Consider the following 19,598-nt stretch of genomic DNA (forward strand, 5'->3'; position numbering starts at 1 on the left):
AGGATAGCTTCATCAACATAAGGTTCACACACACCACAAATACATTTCTGTTTTAAGCAACACAGCCACACATGCACACCCATAGGTCAGTCCTTTCTGATGGCTTCAAGGTCTTGCAGCATCACCGTGGGGGTGGAGTTAAAAAAAAAAAAAAAATCTGAGTACAACTGAGAACCAGCTGCGAGCCGTGAATTCACGTTGGTCAGTCCGCCTCAGAGTGCTAGCTAGGAGACCGCAAAGTTGCTGCGCGTCACCATGTAGGAGGAAAAAAAAGAGGAAAAATGTTCCTGCGTCTCTTACCCATCAAAAGAAGAGTATTGTTTTTATGTTTTTTTTTTTTTTTTTATTATTGTTAAAAAGTTAACTTCTGGTTAACTTCTTTTAATGGCAACGAAAAACATGCCTTTAAAATTTGCACTATAACTTTAAATTCGAAGTGTACTTGAAACTCCAGCAACTCAAGAGTAAATAGAATTAATACCTTTTTGTGGTTAAGAAAAATATACCTTAACATTTTCATTATGTTAGAAACATTCAGCTCTAACGTTAGCTCCTCTGACAGTTAAGAACATGAAAAAATATGATGCAGGATGTCAACTCGCCTCCACTTCTGCTTCGTTAAACTACTACGGGGCGAGTCATCACTGGATAAGTATTTTTACTTAGTTTCATACAGTTTTTACCATAGAGTGGGTAACTTCTTTTTATGTTTATGGAAAAAATGTGTACAATAATAGTGGCACAAAAGAATAATCATTATTAAAATTTAAAATTCACACAAAAAACTTGTGAGAAAATGAGCAACGCAAGTCATCAATGGATGAGTATTATCCTTAGTCTTAAATTGTAGGGTTATGGAGCGGTTAACTTTTTTCACGTGTGCGGCCGTAACAAATCTTGGTAATGGAGGCTTTGTTGCTTAAAATCTCATGCACATTTTAGACATTCTTTGAGCTCCACAAAGCATTAAATAAATGCCTCTCAAGTTGAATAATGGAAAGAAAAAAAGCAGCGAGCAGCGCTGTAAAATAAAAATTTAACGGCAAATTCTTATCAGTATTCTTTTGCGGCGATCCTTGCCACCCGTGTCAATCTCGCTCATAGAGAGCGAAAGAGAGAGCAAGCGATAAGCGACTGGGCGTAGCCGAAATGATTGTTCTCACCTTTAGATAATTCCAGCGTGTAGGGTGTCAGATGATTGCTGATTATCGAGCCGCTTTACAGTGGATGTGAATCTCATCAGCACTTAACCTCAATGTTCCGGGGGGGGGCTAGGGGTGAGCAGAATGTCAATGGGAGTGTGCCTTCTGATCTCTCATACACACACTTGAGTGCTATATCCCACTCATAGGCAATTGCATTGAGATGACACACACAAATAGACTGGGTGGATGCCTCTGGTTCACACAGCAGACTGTGGGACCCCATGAAAAATACATGTGACCCCGGTGTTTTATAAGAAACATCTCATTTGGATTCCAGTCCCGTCTCGGGGCTGAAATACCACACAGGAATATCAATTACAGCGGCAGTTTGGGCGGTGGCGGCGGAAGGGTATTATGCGAGAATCCGCAGCGACATCTTAATGAGCTGCACTATGTATCCAGTGTGCGTGCCTAATAAAGTACACATGGATCTGAATGTGATAGAAGAGTTTTAGTGGACACTGGCGGAAGGAAGACAATGCTTGGTTTTTAATGGTGAAAGTGGGGAACCAAGAATGGCATTTTTGAAGTGCACTGAGATTTTCACTTCACATAAATACATCCCACTTGTATTTCTTAATTCTTGCTATAAAATGGCATTGAAGTGGCTCTACAATGTTATTCCGATGATTATCAAATTATCCCAATGTGGGATTCTGTGAAGGCTGCGAAGAGCTGTGGTACTATTATGCTTCGCTTGGGGGTTAGGGTTAAGCGTTATGGTATGTTTCGGGTATGTGTAGGTTTTCTTTACATGTGGTTGGGATAAGGTTAGGGGTTATGGTTCCATGAGCATACACAAACACACCATTTTTATTGTACTTATATTTCCAGGAGAATCCTACCGTTATCAGTGTGTTAAGAATTAGGCTTACATTAGTGTTAGACAATATATATTCAAATGATCGCACCATTTCTTTTGTCCTCTATGCAGAAACCTGGCATGTGGTTCGGGTTACATGAACTGACAGGATCGCACCTTTTTTGTTGTCTTTTCAGGAGAACCCTTACATGTGTAACAACGAGTGTGATGCAAGCACTGAGGAATTGGCTCATCCGCCCGAGCTGATGTTTGACTTTGAAGGTCGCAACCCCACTACCTTCTGGCAGTCCACCTCATGGAAGAAATACCCCAAGCCTCTGCAAGTCAACATCACACTATCGTGGAACAAGACCATCGAGCTGACCGATGACATCATACTCACCTTTGAGTCGGGCCGACCGGAGCAGATGGTCCTGGAGAAGTCGCTGGATTACGGCCGAACGTGGACGCCCTACCAGTTCTATGCCACCGACTGTTTGGACGGCTTCACCATGGAGCCAAAGACAGTTGGCGACCTCACCCAGCGCACCCTGCTGGACATCATCTGCACCGAGGACTACTCGCGAGGCTACGTGTGGAAGAACGATAAGACAGTTCGCTTTGAGATCAAGGACCGCTTTGCCCTGTTCGCCGGGCCACGCCTGCACAACATGGCCTCCTTGTATGGCCAGCTGGACACCACCAAGAACCTGAGGGACTTCTTCACCATAACCGACCTAAGGATTAAGCTGCTGAAGCCAGCCACTGGTGCCACCATGGTGGACGAAAATAACCTGTCCAGATACTTCTACGCCATCTCCGACATCAAAGTACAAGGAAGGTGAGAAACGTTTTTTTAAACTTTGACAAGGTCCTATTGAATCCATTTAGCCTCATTTTAAGTGGTCTGGAGGCCCTCGGTTTACAACAGAGTTCCGTTCTTATGGAGATGATGTTACTTGAACTTTTCAGAATGTGCCATAGTACGTCGATAATTAAGTAGTGCTTTCATAATTATAGTAAAGATTTGTATGCAAAACACTTCTCGGCCATAAATATAAAACAATCAAATGGAAAACCAGTGGTAGTGCACTCGACCCCTGCTATTCGCGGGGGAAGGGACCGGGACGGCACCTGTTGGCACCTATGACAGAACTCTTTTCAACTCTTCATTTCCTTTGTATCTGGATCATTTCAGCACACTGTGACAATTGGTGCTAGCTAGTGTTAATTTCGTTAATGAAAACTAGACGAAAATATTTTCGTCAACGCGCATTTTTCAATGGACGAAAACTAGACAACATGAGACTAAAACCTCCAACGGCCATTAATAAACATTAAATATGACTAAATCAGTATGTGTTTTCGTTGACTAATTTAAAAAAATTAAGCGATGAAAATGTAGTTCATTAAATAAAAACTGGACTAAAATCAACAGACATTTTAGTTCACAAGCAAAGAAAAGACAAAAAATCTATCATTTCTTGCTATCGATTACCACTCTCTTGATTGTGCACAAGCATATGTAGTACAGTGCAATGTGCCAGTATCCTTATTCTTTTGGTTATCTTGACGTTCACGCACTTGGAATTCACTGCACATCCTAGCTTAGCATCGTTGTAGGAACGCAGCTCAAAAGGAAAGTGTTGTATCTGCCTAGGTTCATATATATGGTGAAGACCTTCAAAGCTACTTAAGCACAAATCACTCTTTCAAATACAGCAGTCCCTACCACTTTTACTACTGCTGACAACAGTGCACACTCTGTTATTGTGTGAGCATGCGATTTAACACTCACTTTTTAGGATCATAGTAAAAGAACCTAAATAATCGAGGACATACCCACCAACAGTGCGCTCAATTTGGTAAGAATGTACACACAATTAAGTACCCACTAGGGCTGCTCGATTAAGCGATTTTGAACCGTTACCGAATTTTCTGGATAAAACGATGTTAAAAACGTTCAAATTGGCACGTTCGATTTTGTTAATTTTGGTGTATTTAAGTGTAGGCCATTTGTACTTTCGGTATTGTGTTCTGTTTGTACATTCTCTTCGTATTTGTACTTTCTGTTACTCTTTTCTTCGTATTAAGATCTCTGTTTTCCGGCGGTTACTTCCGTGTTTGTCATGGGGTCACGTGAGTAGCGCGTTCAATCCAATTGCTGAAATGCGGAAGCGATTGTCCACAAGTGACACATGTGGAGGATTGTTTGCTGCAGTAGCCGACTAGCTGAGCCGACTGTCGAGTGAGTGAGGAAGTGAAGTGGAGCGTATGCTCAACTGACGGAATTGGCCAGGTCGATGGTGAGCAAGAAGCCCAGGATTGAAACTTGGAAATTGCCTGGAATAGAACTGAACCATTCTGAATCATCCCTGCTCTGGTCAGGCTGGTAGGAGGCTGCATTTTAGCCAGCCGATCCCCTTCATTGAACTTAAATTGACTGGCATTTTGAGTTCAAAGAAAGAAAAATTAAGTTTAAATAAAAGACATTCAAAATACTTCATTTTTCATTCTTTTTTATTTTACAAAGGAATCGTAATCGTAAAATCGGGTTTGAGAGAAAATAATCGGGATTTTCTTATTAGGCATAATCAAACAGCCCCAGTACCCACTGTTTGTACTTTTAGTAAATAAGGCCCTTCGTCTTCTAAATCAATGATTATATTTGAACTCAGCATGGACGCGAGGCTACGATTGCCTTGTGTGCGTTGTGAGTGGAATTTCTTAATGCGGGTTCCATGTTTATTTTATTGCTTTCAGATTCTGAAATGTACTAACAGCATGTAATCGACTTTCTTCTGACTGCTTTGCATGGCTGGGCATAACAGTAGAGCTGGAATTTATTCCTCTGTACCTTTCAAGATGGAGCTCACTGAAGCAGGACATTAGCCACTGCGGTTTGTCCTATTAAGATATTAAGTGTGGCAAATTTACAGAGACAATTGCGGTAGGGCAGTAGCTTGTTGCTTGCTGTGTGAATGGTCAGATACAGGTGAGGATGCTGTTGGCCAGTCACCAACAGGTGGTCCATGTGCCAAGACCCAACCAGAACACCTGGGCCCTGCCACCACTCCCAGAGGACACAATAAACACCACACCCACGGTGATGGCCCGCATTTCTACCACACCAGATTTGGTGCCAAGGCCAAGCAGTGTCACAAACACTGCAGTTTCAAGGGGTCAGGGAAATGCCAGGGCCAGCGCTTATTAGCAGCTATGGGTGCTGGACTCGGCTGAGCCCTCATTCCTCATCCTCGTTCACAACAGTTTAGATGACCAGCGAGTAAGTGTATTGTATTAGTCAGAGATTGGCATTGGGACCGTCCAAGGGATGGAACGGTACGTGCGTCCGTCTCGGACAGGCGCCTATTTTGGAGACGAGGTACAAGAAGTTATTTTGAAAAGGACGGACTAAGCAAGAACAGAAGTGGGTTTTCGTCCGTCCCTGTAATCGTTCATAACTGGGTCAAGTACCGACTGACGTGTTGTGTTGGGTTCTTTTAAAAGAAAGACCACTGTTCTCTTCTCTGTTACCACAGAGCCGCCTTTAAAGGCCTGCACAACACTGTAGAGTACTTTTTGAATTTTTCATGCACATTCCCTGCAGTAACATTGTACTCACAGGCATAGTCTGCCCTCTAGTGGACATCCATTTCACTGATGAGGAAAAAGGTGGATAGCAATTTTGTTTTATTAATTACTTTTTAAGATTTAGTACATACCTTATCCCTTTTCATGCAAAGTATGTCCTTGTCCGGGACATATCTAGAGCGTAAAAATCTCTCCAAACCGTCATTCATGCTCATGCAGCGCCGCCGTACACTTAAAGCAACGACCCGGATGTGGAAGTCTTTCGTTCTCCTCCTAAGATAACATTGTGTTATATTGCAATAATTATTTTATTGCAAACTAACATAATAAAACTGAAAAACCTATTGTGTTTTAACGCAAAAGTTTTGCAATAAAACACAATAGTATTACGTTATAACGCAATCTTATGTACAGACTGACGGAATGTAAGGATGCAAGCGCTTTAAAAGGACAAGGACGGAGGGGGTCGGAGGTCGGAGGACGACGACGGAAGGGTGCCCAGGTCACGGACAGAGGACAGAGGACGGACCAGCAAAAGAAGTGCCCATCCCTTGCATTAATATTATATCGTATTTTATTAATATAAGGGATAGGCATTCACCTTGGTGTACAATGGAGAAAATCAATGATCAATTCCTCTATATATGTCCTTTTTGAATTTTCTGAACTTCTGTTTCCAAGACAATATCGCACAGTCGTTGTGCTGACTTTCTTTAGACAGAAAACTAGTTGAAATCAACAGCGTCTCTGCGAGTTGTTTTAAGATGCCATTAATCTACAATCAACTCCACACAATAGAGATCGTTCTTAATCGTGGCCGTAAATGCTTTTTTAATTTGCCTCGATGTAACACCAATCACCTAGCACTCCCATACAAACGATTCACTTACCTTCTGTCAACAGAGCTATGACTCCCTCTACGCTATAGTTCTAGCCATAAAATGTACATTTACAGAACATTAAGAGACATTTAATTAGGACAAGGTAAAACGCCTCTGCTGCTCTGGGTTGCTTTTCAGGGGAATGGAAACATTGTCTTCACGGCGCAGGAAAAGGGCCCTCAAGATGGTCATAAAGCACCGGCAGCTGCTCTCCACACAGGAGCGGTGCTGCCAGCCTGGCGGTTGGTTTATGTGAGGATAACTAGGCTAGTAATGACCAATCAGAGGGGCCCCGAGGTGAATTGAAACGGTTAGTCCCTAATTGCTATTCGGTTGGCAGACGAGATCCATTAGCACATTGGCAAATTGGCATGAGACTAATTTTGTAATTGAGAGAGTTTCGGCTGATTAAATGGCAATCACCGGGGATGTGTCAGCGGAAAGTGGGGATGCTGCCGAGTTTGCCAGGTTATTCCAAATTTGAGCTCAGCCCATTCAACAAATGAGATGTGTGCTTCGCGTTAAGAGATGTTTCATTGGAGCAAGCTACTCTTGATAATACACAAGTTAGTCACAATTAAGTTATTACTTAGCTTTGGCACCAGAAACATCAATGACAACTACTTGTAAATGTCTATTGCCTATGCGCTTGTAATGATGGATAGCAAGGTAGAACATCACATTTACACAAAGATCAAAATATCACATAAATTCATAATGTTATGCCTGATTTAGCAGCACAAGGTTTTAACCTAAATTTGGATTGTTACTAATATTCATCATATTCATCATCTTCAACTGGTGGATATCATATTCATTTTGTCCTAATAAAAGGGTTTAGCCACAAACTTTCAACTGTTTATATTAGGGGTGTAACGGTACGCTAAATCACATTTCGGTTCGGTTCGGTTTCTTGGAAAGTTTGGTTCGGTATATTTTCAGTACAAAAACAGATTTTTAAAAAAATATATGTTTATTATAGAAAAGATGACAAGTAAATGGTACATGTTTTTTTTTTTAGAAAAAATAAAATAAAAGCGAACCATTCGGGTTCTAAGAAATGACACCAGAATAAAAAATACAATAACAATAAAGATCTCTTAGTTTTGTAAATTATTAAGACACTGAAATCTTTAAACACTCAGCAGCAACAGCCTATGACACATCTAAGTATTCAAGTTAAAGACAAGTTGTCATTACAGTACATGTACACTTTTTGTGATGAAAAAAAAATACTTACAATAACAGTTACAATTATTGCTAACTGTATTAAAACTCTTTATAATGAAATACAGTAACTTTATAGTCTTTATGAAATTATTTACACTTTTTAAACATTGAAATCTTTGAATGTTCAACAGCATATTGTAACGAATTAGGATATCTGTGTTGTGGTCGGATTTGTGTTTTGCTGAGTTGTGATGTTTCCGAGGTTCATGAATGTATCGTACGGCTTGCGAGAGAAGCAGCGGAGAACGAAGAACAGAGCTGTTGTACTTTGTTTTTGGCTAAAAATACTGCTTGCTTCCTTGTCTAAGAAACATTCAAAGTCGGATGATGACGATTTAAGTGATATTATGTTAGACAAGTGTTTTCTTGACAGTTGAAAATAATGCGCAGAAAAGGCGTCCATTTGAGTCATGACGCCGCGCGTCGCCGTCACAGAGGGTTATTGAAATGCCGGAACAACTCTGTCCTCTCATTCATGTAAACGGGATATTCAGATTGTTTCAGAAATCTGAATTTTGACCTTACCCGAATATTGACTGCATGTAAACGTAGTCACTATGGTGCTGGGGACAAAATGGAGGAAGAGGGACGGGCGTCGTAATTCGAGGACTTCCTGTATATGTATACACATACTCAACAAAAATATAAATGCAACACTTTTGTTTTGCTCCCATCTTTTATGAGATGAACGCAAAGGTATAAAATTTTTTCCATGTAAACAATATCACCATTTCTTTCAAATATTGTTCACAAACCAGTATAAATCTGTGGTAGTGAGCACTTCTCCTTTGCTGAGATAATCCATCCCACCTCACAGGTGTGCCATATGAAGATGCTGATTAGACATCATGATCAGCGCACAGGTGTGCCTTGGACTGTCTACTCTGAAAGGTGCAGTTAATTAATGTTAATGTTAAATAGCAAAAATTTGTACTGCTGGGTACCGGTTTCGATTCCCAGGTACCGGTTCAAATGTGAAAGGTACCCAACCCTAACTAACTTTAACTATTTGTCACATGCTACATACTAAACAACACACTAAACCAATGTTATACGTTTGTCAGAGTAATACACAGTAGCATGATCACACTTCCATGCTCGCTAACCGTTTTAGCCGAAAATGTGATACTAATTTGATATTGTTCAGCTTAAGACAAGCTTTCCATATATATATATATATATATATATATATATATATATATATATATATATATATATATATATATATATATATATATATATATATATAAAATACATACAAAATGTTGCTTGAATCACCTTATACTGCTCTTAAAGACAGTGTTCTACTCCCACCTCAGCCCTCTGCAGGGACTTACAGTCCATGTTGGGTAGTAAGACTCTCCATAGATACACTCCAACACGGATAAATGCCTTGTAAAATACAAAGACGCCTAGCAAGCATGGAATAGCATCTCCCAAAAATATCTTATTTTCCCTTTCATTAGAAAAAGCTTGGATGGGTAGGAAAAACAAGTTATTCATCCAATTCTACCAACTTCTCTGCTCCTGGGCATCAAATGCAATTTTCTCACCAAAAACTTTGCGGTGTAAATTGAAATAAAATGAATAGACCGCTTGTGTCCAGAGGTGGATCAACAAGTCAGTAGCGAGAGGCTGATTAGACTTCCCAGCAACGTCGACAGCCCTCCGGCCAGAAGCGAAGGTGAAAGCCTTATCACTGTGTGTCAGCGCCTTGCAAGAAATCCTTGTATGTGCTGATAAACTCTCCATCAGGCATGGAAGGCTTCCCAGAACCAGGAAACCTGTAGACATGGACATGAATGGAATGAATTGGCCTCTGTATATTGCATAAATACTTTTTTCCCGTCTTACAGTGGTCCCTGCTATATCGCGGTTCACCATTTTCGGACTCGCTTCATTGCAGATTTTTTTTTACAGTGCTTCTGTATTGTGCATGCTGTTTTTTACAGCGTACGGACCCATATTGTGTCCTAATTGACTGTCTGTATTTTTTACAATGCAATCCAGCATGCTGTTTTTTACAGCGTACAAACCCTGCATTGTATTTTGCATCCTGATTGGCTGAAGTACCTTAGACCAATTTTGAATACATCCCCTCCATACCATGTCTCAGAATGCATTCGGCTTACTAAATTTAATGGTTATTTGCAGAGCTGGGCATCTTACTAAAAATTTGGCGTCCGTTATATGTCATCCTCCTGCAGCGTGTGTATCCTTCCGTCGTCCATCATTCACCTTTTTTTCCAGGAGGAAAAATTAATACCTGTCTACAGGCCGGTCCATCTCTAATTTTAAACGGGCTTTCGTCGGCGATTCCGACTAAACTTTCATTCCCCTCGCTGGCCGATATTTGAATAGAAAGAGTGAAAGAGTGTCTTACTGCGCCATGGAAGCCTGTTGTTCACAGCCTGGTCCATCATTCAAATCTGTCCCCCAGGCAACTACAACTCATTATTGTTCCAGTCCGCCTTCCACCTACAGCCGGGGTACCCTTCCACCGTCTGTTTATCCGCCATTTTGTCCGGCCGGACCAAATATTGATCTCCTATAGGCCAGTCTGACTATCATTTTAAATGGGCTTCCGTTAGCATTTCCGACTACCAACAATCGCCTACAAAATGGGTGTCCGTCATGTGCAGATAGGCAGACCGTCCGCTGCGTTGGTGGAATGCCCAGCTCTGATATTTACTGTAATAATGCCATCATAAACAAGCCCACAGAAGGCACTCCCAATAAAAACTGAAGAATTCAACTCGAGATGACAAAATGGAGGAACCTGAGCGACTGAGATCTCCTTGTTCATTCCCGAGTCGAGTCGTACACCGCTGACATTCTGTTATGTAAGCCTTTATAGAAAAGGCAGTGAGTGTTTTCCTTCACCTTCACCAAGTTGTGTGGCGAGATTAGTGCGACTATTGATCGCACGCTACAGCAGCATACAGGAAAACCTTGAACCAGGCACACTTGTCCCACCTTTCCTCATTTATTGATCACATGTCTGTTGGCTAATTAAGACGCAACCGCTAGCGGCCGGCCGCGTGGTCAGAGCTGCACATGTGCAAAGGGAGGCTGGTCGGAGGGCCTGGGAACCGTGGAAGCAGCTAAATCCATAAGCTGCTAATGCGCGATTGCACTCATCTCCTCCGTGTCATTCCCAACATTGTCTTGTTTTATTCCCCGTCTCTTTTGACCTCCTGTTTTGTTTTTTCGTCCTCAGCCCTCACCCATCCTATTCAATGTGACGTTACAAAGAAAACAACAGCTGTTCAATGTAAGCCTTCATTATTTGACGTGCAGTTCAAGGGCAACTCACTAACATCCTCAAACTCACAATGTGCAAGATTCTTCACAAACTTGTTTTCATTTGTAATGTAACTTGATCCTGCCCAACTTTGGTGGGTTTTATGGTAGTCTTATTATAATCTGCGCAATTTCTGGGCATTTATGGTAGTTTTATTTTTACATGCATACATTTTGAGGTTTTCTTATTGGTTTGTTTTTTTACCTGCAGACATTTTTGAGTACAGTATTCATTTTTACCTGAACAACCTTTAGGGATTTTACAGTAGTTTTAATTTGTACCTGCACAACCATCAGGATGGTACTCTGATTTCAACCAATATTATTTTTTTATTTTCTTGCGTAGTCTTACTTATGTTTTATTGTAGTTTAGTGTTATTCCCCGCAACGATGAAGCATTTTAAGAGAATTTTATTTTAACCTGGTTACTTTAATCTCCATACCATACATTACTTTAATCATAACCTTTGCAACTTTTATTAGAACTTTTCAATTTTATTTAAACTCCACAATTTAGGGGGGTGTTGCTTTAATTTCTTTGTAACTTGCATAACTCTTGGATTTTTATTGTGGTTTAGTTTTAACCTGTGCAACCTTAAAGGTTTTTATGGTTCTTTTATTTTAATCTGTGTTTTTACAGTAGTAGTAATTTTACAGTAGTCTTATTTTAATTTAAACCTGGGTCATATGGCCTTAAAATAAAATCTCAGATTTTCCCCCCAAAAAAATCAAATTTATGATGTGAATCGAATTTTTCCTTGACTTACAGAAAAAGAATTTATGATGTGAATCGAATTTTCCCTTGACTTATAGAAAGACATTAAAATACATTAAGACATTAAAATGACATGATTTGAATCATTATTTGAAAGTTTTGCTTCCCCCCTTCTGGTATTTGCATGACAGTTTTCCACCTGACACCAAACAAGCATACATCAAACATGTAGCAATGTCAACACAAATAATAGAAGTAAATATTTTTTTCTTCTCAGATATTGCGAGGATAAGTGTGTTGTCTTGGAAAAATGTCACCATTAGTACAGATTGCTGAATAATCCACTTGAGTCTGTTCATGCTTTTGAAGACCGCCTTTGTTAATCACTAACAATCAAACAGACAATAAAGATACAGTAAGACACAGCTAAGAGAACCGTGTGTATCTGTATCTCAACACATACACACACACAAAAAGTCTGTGCCTCTTTTCCCCACAATTCCCAAGATGAAAGCCCCTTGCTAGACACGATATGCTATTACATAAAGAAAGTAAAACAATGAAATACACAGTGACATACGGTCACTTTTGTAAACACGATCCTTAGTTAATTAAGGTAGTGTATAAAGCTTTCCAACATTTTAACCTAATAAAATGATCCATAGCTCGGCTGGTCCATATTTCTGTTAAAGAGTCATGCCCCACTCAATCGAGCTCTTTTACGCTCCTTTCTTATGTAGAGTTTTACAGGTTAGGTGGTAAAGGTGACCTCGGCAAAATATTTTTGAAGCACATACCTCAGGTCAAAAGTCTCCAACAATGCAGATAAAGCACTGCTTTTGCAATGCTTAGATGAACACCATGTCTTTGGCAACTTTCAGCTCGATTGACTCAGGACTTGCCTTTCACTGGCATCTTTTCTTGTCAGACTGAACACAATGTAAAACTAATCCTGCTCATTTTCGGTCAACTGCCGTTGTCTGTGTCTTAGCGAAAATACTGACTCCTTTTGTAAAATAGCTAAACTCAAACTAGCTAACTAACTAATTAACTAACTAAACTCAAATTAGTCATTAAAATACATTTATCGCCCAGCCCTCTTTTAACCTGTGCAGACTTTGTTTAACTTGTGCAACTTTTTGGCGGCTTTTGTGGTCTGACAATTCAAGTTTAATTAAAAAAAAAAAAAAGTTAACGTGGGGGCCTTAGATCTCCTTAATCGAAAAAGTGAGTTGACAGTGATTGAAAATGACGACTGTGTGCAGGTCTCTGCGGCTCCACCAAAGGCTGAAGTGAAATTGAATTACTCCTGTACGGCGAGCAAATGATGACACACTTGCATTTGGAAGGCAAGCAAGAGAGGGAGTGAGAGTGAGTTGAAGTTCTGGCGTGTTCAGTCATTAAACCATAAGGCCCCTCATTATTGAACAGGACAAGGCCAAATCAGAAGGCCCCGATGTGCAAATTTTCACCGTCTGCGCATTTTTGCTGGCGACATCTCTCTGGGGGTTGGTCACATTAGAGGAGTCATTTCAACCCAAATGGATATTTAAAATAGCGAACATTGCTCTCCAGGGCGTTGTCGTTTTACACTCAAGTATGAAATGATTAAAAAACCTGTCAAGAAGCCTCTTGGATAGGAAGTAAAGTATCTCTATATCTCAATGGAATATCCAACATTTGAGACTAGTGTTGAGAAGAAATTCATTTAAAGGTCAAGCGTACTACTCGCCTGTGACCAGCAGAGGCACTCTCTATTTTCTCTAAACTGCATTGCTGTCTAAAGAAGTAATTGAGCTCCATCCATACCTCCTCTCTGCTGATTCTGGGCAAAAGGCAAGCGACACCATGGACTGGTCGCCTGTCACTTGCAGAGCATGTAATATATACACTGAAAAAAATGGTGTTTTAAATTTACTCAATTTGATTTTGTCAAGTCATTGCACACAATACAATCATCTGGATTTCGATATTTTTTTTAAATAGATGTATAGTCTATTTAAAATGTATCTGTATTCAGATGATTTTATTTTGTGCAAAAACCTGACAAAATAAAATTGAGTAAATTCAACACACCTTTTTTTTTGTTTTTCTGAACCCATGCTGCTTGCACCAAAGGCGGGTGAATGTACCACTAGGACATCGGACCAACCCTTTTTTTTTTGTATAACTGTTGTTATGTACAAACTGCACTGATACGGAATGAGGGGAATAAAGTCGATATTGCAATTTCAGCCATAACAGAGGTGGAAGATTGAGACTGGGTGTGACTACTGGGTTTCACACTGCATTCACAATGCATTCATCTAACCGCCACTGGATCGGACTGAAAAAATCTGAGTCCAAATTCATGCACCAGAGTGAAAAGTATTGTAGTAAATGATGATGATAGAACTAAAACAGAAATGTTTAAAGTGTTAGCCACAAGTGCATTACCACAGAGGGGGTTACTGTTTTATGTAGATTTAGGGGATCCCAAAAAAATCTTATCCTTAGTTAGTTACCATTTCGAAAGATTGGCTTGTAGGTCCTTTGAAGAGCTGTGTTAGCAGATCTGTCAGAAAGTAACTTTAATATGAAGGGAAAGCCCTTGTCTTTCTTCTACAGCGAGAGATTGATGTATGTAAGCCACGGCTAGCAGACACTCTTACTGAGCAAAGCAGCCTCCCTTGGCTCGCATCCTCACCTATTCTCTCTCAAGCCGGCCATGGTCAGAAGCTTTAATGCGTCTCCATGCTGTATAAATGCATAGTGAAGGCCTCTGGAAGAAACGTTCCCAGACATGACACACGGAAAGCCTCACATGTTCTGAGCAGTGATAGATCTGACAGATACAGGAAGGGAGGTGGAGAGGAAGGATCAAGGCGGCCGAGGAGAAACTTTGGCCTCGCTGAAAGTTAAGAAAAATGTCCGTGTGTTACCGGGACAAACTGGAATAACTGACAAGTTTTCTTTCCAGGGAAAAGAAGGTTGTTTGACATCTTTTGTAGCTCTGTCATCCAGACATCCAAATGGCGAAATCTGATTTTAAAAATACCTCTGGGGGGGCTTAAGGGTTTTTTAGCCTCTTTCACACAGAAACCCTGGAAAATTGCATCAGAGCTGACTTGTTATCCATCTTTTTCTTTGACACAGAGCCATCCATCATTGATGCATCCCTGTCTATATGTAAACGCAAGAGATCCCTGCCATTTCTGTCCAACCAAGAATCGTTGCGTCTTCACAACATAACAGTAGCTAACACACACATAAGCTAACGAATTGACGATATCACAAACAGGTTGATTGATTGATTGATTGAAATCTTTATTTTGAACATGTTAAACGAGAATAATGAGAGAGAAAAAAAAAGATGAAATAAATAACAATAATAATAATACAAATCAATAAAAAATGAAGGTAAGTAAGAAAACAATGCATCCAACATCATTAAATGCTAGAAAAGCAGTAGGAAGAAGTAAAATACTTAGGTTAACTTAAACCTGAAGGTAACTAGTAGCCAATTTGCGCCAGGTGTTACGCGGAAAACTTCAAACTTACTATGAAATTTATTAGAAGCCGATTGAGTAACAGTATAGCCTATACAGTTAGGCTCATATAAGGACTGTCAAGGGGACATAATGACTTATATGACTTTGGATATTGGTAAGACTTAATTATTGTAACTCACCTAGGGGAAGACCAAGGAGGAGGGTTATGGATGTAATGAAGGAGGACATGAAGGTAGTTGGTGTGAGAGAAGAGGATGCAGAGGACACGGTTAGATGGAGGCATTTGATTCGCTGTGGCGATCCCTGAAGGAAAAAAAGAAGATTTCACTATATAACCCTCACCCGTTACTCCCTGTAAACGGGCTTGTCAGAAACACTGCAGTTATCCAATGAAAGACAAGATGTACTGTAAACTGTACTGTAAGATTTTATTCCTCATCACCATATACAGCACATCTACCAGAATATACAAAGAACATTGTGGTTATATAATGGTGATAACAGACAAGCCATAAAAGAGTTCATGCACTATACAACATAAAAGTTACACATAATACAAGCACTAGTGTCAAATGTCAGTTATCACATACACCTTATACAGCAGTGGCAAATAGTGTTACAGAAAACAAGTGCTAACAAGGCCTCTAGGCAAACACTCAATAATAGCAAACACTCCATAAGCACGTCATGTAATACTAGGTGAATTCAGCAAGTAAGAGTTAAAACACGGGCGGGTGGTCGACTGGTCAGCACGTCCACCTCACAGTTCAGAGGTCGTGGGTTCGATCCCGGCTCCGGCCTCCCTGTGTGGAGTTTGCATGTTCTCCCCGTGCCTGCGTGGGTTTTCTCCGGGAACTCCGGTTTCCTCCCACATTGGTAAGTTGATTGGACACTCTAAATTGCCCCTAGGTGTGATTGTGAGTGCGGATGTTTGTTTGTCTCTGTGTGCCCTGCGATTGGCTGGCGACCAATTCAGGGTGTCCCCCGCCTACTGCCCGAAGACTGCTGGGATAGGCTCCAGCACGCCCGCGACCCTTGTGAGGAAAAGCGGTTTGGATAATGGATGGAGTTAAAATACTCCAACTGCACAGCGCTAAGGTGTGCAACAAAAAATGATTACAGACATTAGTGCACATAGCATAAATCTGCAACAAAATAAACTCCTCACAGCACAATACAGCGCAGGGGACAGCTGGGGGCACGTGTGACGAGGCGACTGGGCTGTGGGTTGTCAATCATTCATGCTCAACGGACAAACGGCGTGAGGGGAGCTTACATTTTCAACGTCTTACAGAACAGCGACTAACATCTTCGTCCAGTCGCATCTTATCTTGTCATGATTTCGTTATCCAAAAGCCATGCTTAAATTGTCACGTTGTCATGACAAAAAGGGGCATCGACAAAATCATTTTGTCATTAACATCATGGACGAAAACAACACTGGAAATAAAAAATGAATAATAAAAAATGCGCTTCATCGCAAAAATTATCAATTGATTAATCAAGTATTACAATAATTGTTAGTTGCAGCCCTATTATTCTTTTTTCAACAAATGAGTCACCTTTTGGGGGGTTTGCCACACGCCTGAAAACTTAGAATTTTGCAAGTTTGTAATATAAATTGTAATTTATTTTACAGGTCCCCAACATCACCCCCCAGGAAAGTTACAATGAATTATACTCAGACACCACTTTGACCTAACACCATAAAATCTGTCAAAAGAAATGACACAGGTTGTGACAAAAGTCTCAAGGATCCGTGCCTGACACCGAATTGAGTGTTGGCTATTTTAATTTGAAGTGGTCATTTTAAGCTACCGGTAACTCCACGGCTCATACTTTGACACACTTTTCAGCCAAATGGATTTCACCCAAATCAGAAGCAGGTATCCTATACAGATGAGCGACACTTTTTGTGAGGTTTCTTGCCTATGCGATCTAATGTGGGCGGAGCATGGCATTAAAATTTGAAGATCATTTCAAGAATTAGCCATTACAAAAAAAACCTGGATCTAGGGCCTTTGCATTGCTGCTTGCTTTAATTCTTATTGTTTCTCATATAAAAGGTCCGCCAGCGTCCCCTAGAATATATTGTTTTTGACCTCTAAGGTTCTAAGGCACTATTATAAATATGCAAAAGGCGTTTAATTTATACACGGATTTCATTAAAAAATGAAAAAGTGGTGCTGGACTTGAGGTCAAACGTATAAACACATGACTGTTTTGGAGAGTTAAAATAGCAATGACGTTAGCTTTAATGAGCTCAAACATGCTAGGAGTCGACCAGGTCACAGCCACATGACACGGTAGGTCAGTCGCTCCCTGAGCTACGTTTGGGATCCGAGCCGCGCTTAAACAATCTAACTTAAGTTGGTTGAAGTGCGTATTGAAATTGCAATCATCTGCTGAATGTATCTTAAGGAGACGTATCAATCAAGATGAAACGTGACCTTGAGATGCCACAAAATTAACACGACACAGCAGAACCGAAATAACGGGTTTGACGACACCGCTCACATCACGTCACCTCCCTCTACATTTGCAAACGCCGTTGAGATTCATCTTGGGGAAAAGGGAGAACGACAAAGTCACCTCATTATACCAGGATGCATCACCGTGAAATTGAGCAGTCCGATTAGGCTTGTTTCCGTCGCGCTGCGCCGTGCCCAATTTTTGTCATTCTTCCACGTCTGATGTAATATATCTCGAGATGATTGTTTGTGTCCCGACCCGCCGCGGTTTCTCAAATTGTTAAAGAAATATTGAAGACGGATCGCAAGTTAATTGAACGCATTCCAAATTTTGGGTAGTATGGAAATACAACTTGAATTTCCTTGCGCAGTGCCACTCGAACCTTGTGATTTGTTTCAAAGGCAGATAATATCACGCTTAAGAAAATCTGCAACAATAACAAATAGTCAGAGCTGGGCAGTCCGTCCCTGGGCCGGACCAGTCGGACTCTCGGACCCGGCCAGATGCCCATTTTTGGGGCGGGGGGTCGGGGTAGACAAATTTTTAAAAAAGGGCTGGATTAAGCATGGCCGGAGGTGGATTTTAGTCCGGCCCTCATGCGTGTGACTTGGTCACGAGGCGGCCAAATTTCATCTCAGCCCACTCAGTGAAAGGCTTCTTTTAGGCTTCTTTCTACTCCTGCGTCGGCGCGAGCGACAACTACCGCATTGATTCACATGGCCGACGTATTGTGCTGTTGGCGACAGGTCTGCAACACATGCCACGCACACATCAGGAATTGTTGCTGCTCTGATCGGTCCATTATGTCACATGTTGGGAAGACATACAGTTTCCCACACGGAGGAGAGAATGCACCACACAGCTCTTTGCTGCTGCAAAGCAAACTAGTTTGGCAGCGGCGTATGTGTAAAAAGAAGCTACTCACCCACGTTCCCCCTTAGCCGCCACCTTCCAGATCGATTTCGCAATAAAATTAGATGCATCGTCTAGTCATCTCGGTCCCTTTATGGTGGTAGCAGGCACGATATCCATTGTTGTCGCTGTCTTTTTGAAACGACGCCCCCCGACTTGGAACGGAACTGTTTTAAAACAACTTGTGTACACGAGTATAGTCAAGCTGCGCGCAGCACTCAAGGATGACGCCGGCACATCAAGGTGGAGTTCATGCACTTCTTCTGTCTCGTCTTCCCTACTTCCGTAAATACGCCGTAGCAAACCTGCTGTGTATAGCGGTTTGCTGGTATGCTTTTATTTTGAAGGCCGGGAAGTGTGAAGGAGGGGAAGTGTGGAAAATAAGTAATTTGTAGTAAGGTTGACTGTGACTTCTGGCCGTCTGTTGGACCCAAATTATTACACATACAATACGGCAAAACCAACCCCGGGGCTTGCAATGCAAGTAAGCACACGCAGTTGGGTAAGTACTACTGGTGCATTTGAAGCGTGTCCACAGCGGGTTTGAAATGTGAATTAGCCAGCTAATGATCTTTAAAAAGCTTTAAAAAGCTCTGCCGTTAGCATCTCTCCCGCGGTGACGTCAATCACGGATGCTTTTTTTAAAAATTTTGTCGGAGGGGCGTAATGGGGCGGGGGCCGACAATGTTTATGAATATGGCCAGAGGGTTATGGCCGGAAGGGTACGTGTTTTTTTCAAGAATAAGTTCGCATATAAGCCCACTAGTTAAAACAAGGTATTCTTGATAAATATTGCATTTGGGGAATGAGAGTTAATCCACCTATTTTTAACCATCTCTGGGGGGGCATTTTGTCACTTCTGTCCACTGAAAATAACATCTCAATTGCTCAGGGCTCGGGTTACGACCAATCACGGCTGACCTGTTTTCTGAAGCTGAGCCGTGATTGGTCGTGACCTGAGCCCTGAACAGTTGTGATGTCATTTTCAGTCGA

At 41.1% G+C, this 19,598-nt stretch overlaps 1 protein-coding gene across 2 annotated transcripts in view; it reads left to right on the plus strand.

Annotated features, from left to right (window-relative positions):
- Positions 1 to 19,598, plus strand: part of LOC147140808 (netrin-G1-like) — an 82,336-nt gene that overhangs the window by 36,835 nt on the left and 25,903 nt on the right. For both annotated transcript variants that reach the window (XM_086043952.1, XM_086043953.1), the window contains exon 3: positions 2,205 to 2,848. In XM_086043952.1, the coding sequence (XP_085900078.1) occupies positions 2,205 to 2,848 (644 nt within the window). The remainder of the gene's footprint in view (positions 1 to 2,204; positions 2,849 to 19,598) is intronic.

Source organism: Filicampus tigris, chromosome 10 (assembly GCF_054856515.1).
Source record: "Filicampus tigris isolate MCC_2025a chromosome 10, RoL_Ftig_1.0, whole genome shotgun sequence".
Lineage (NCBI taxonomy): Eukaryota > Metazoa > Chordata > Actinopteri > Syngnathiformes > Syngnathidae > Filicampus > Filicampus tigris.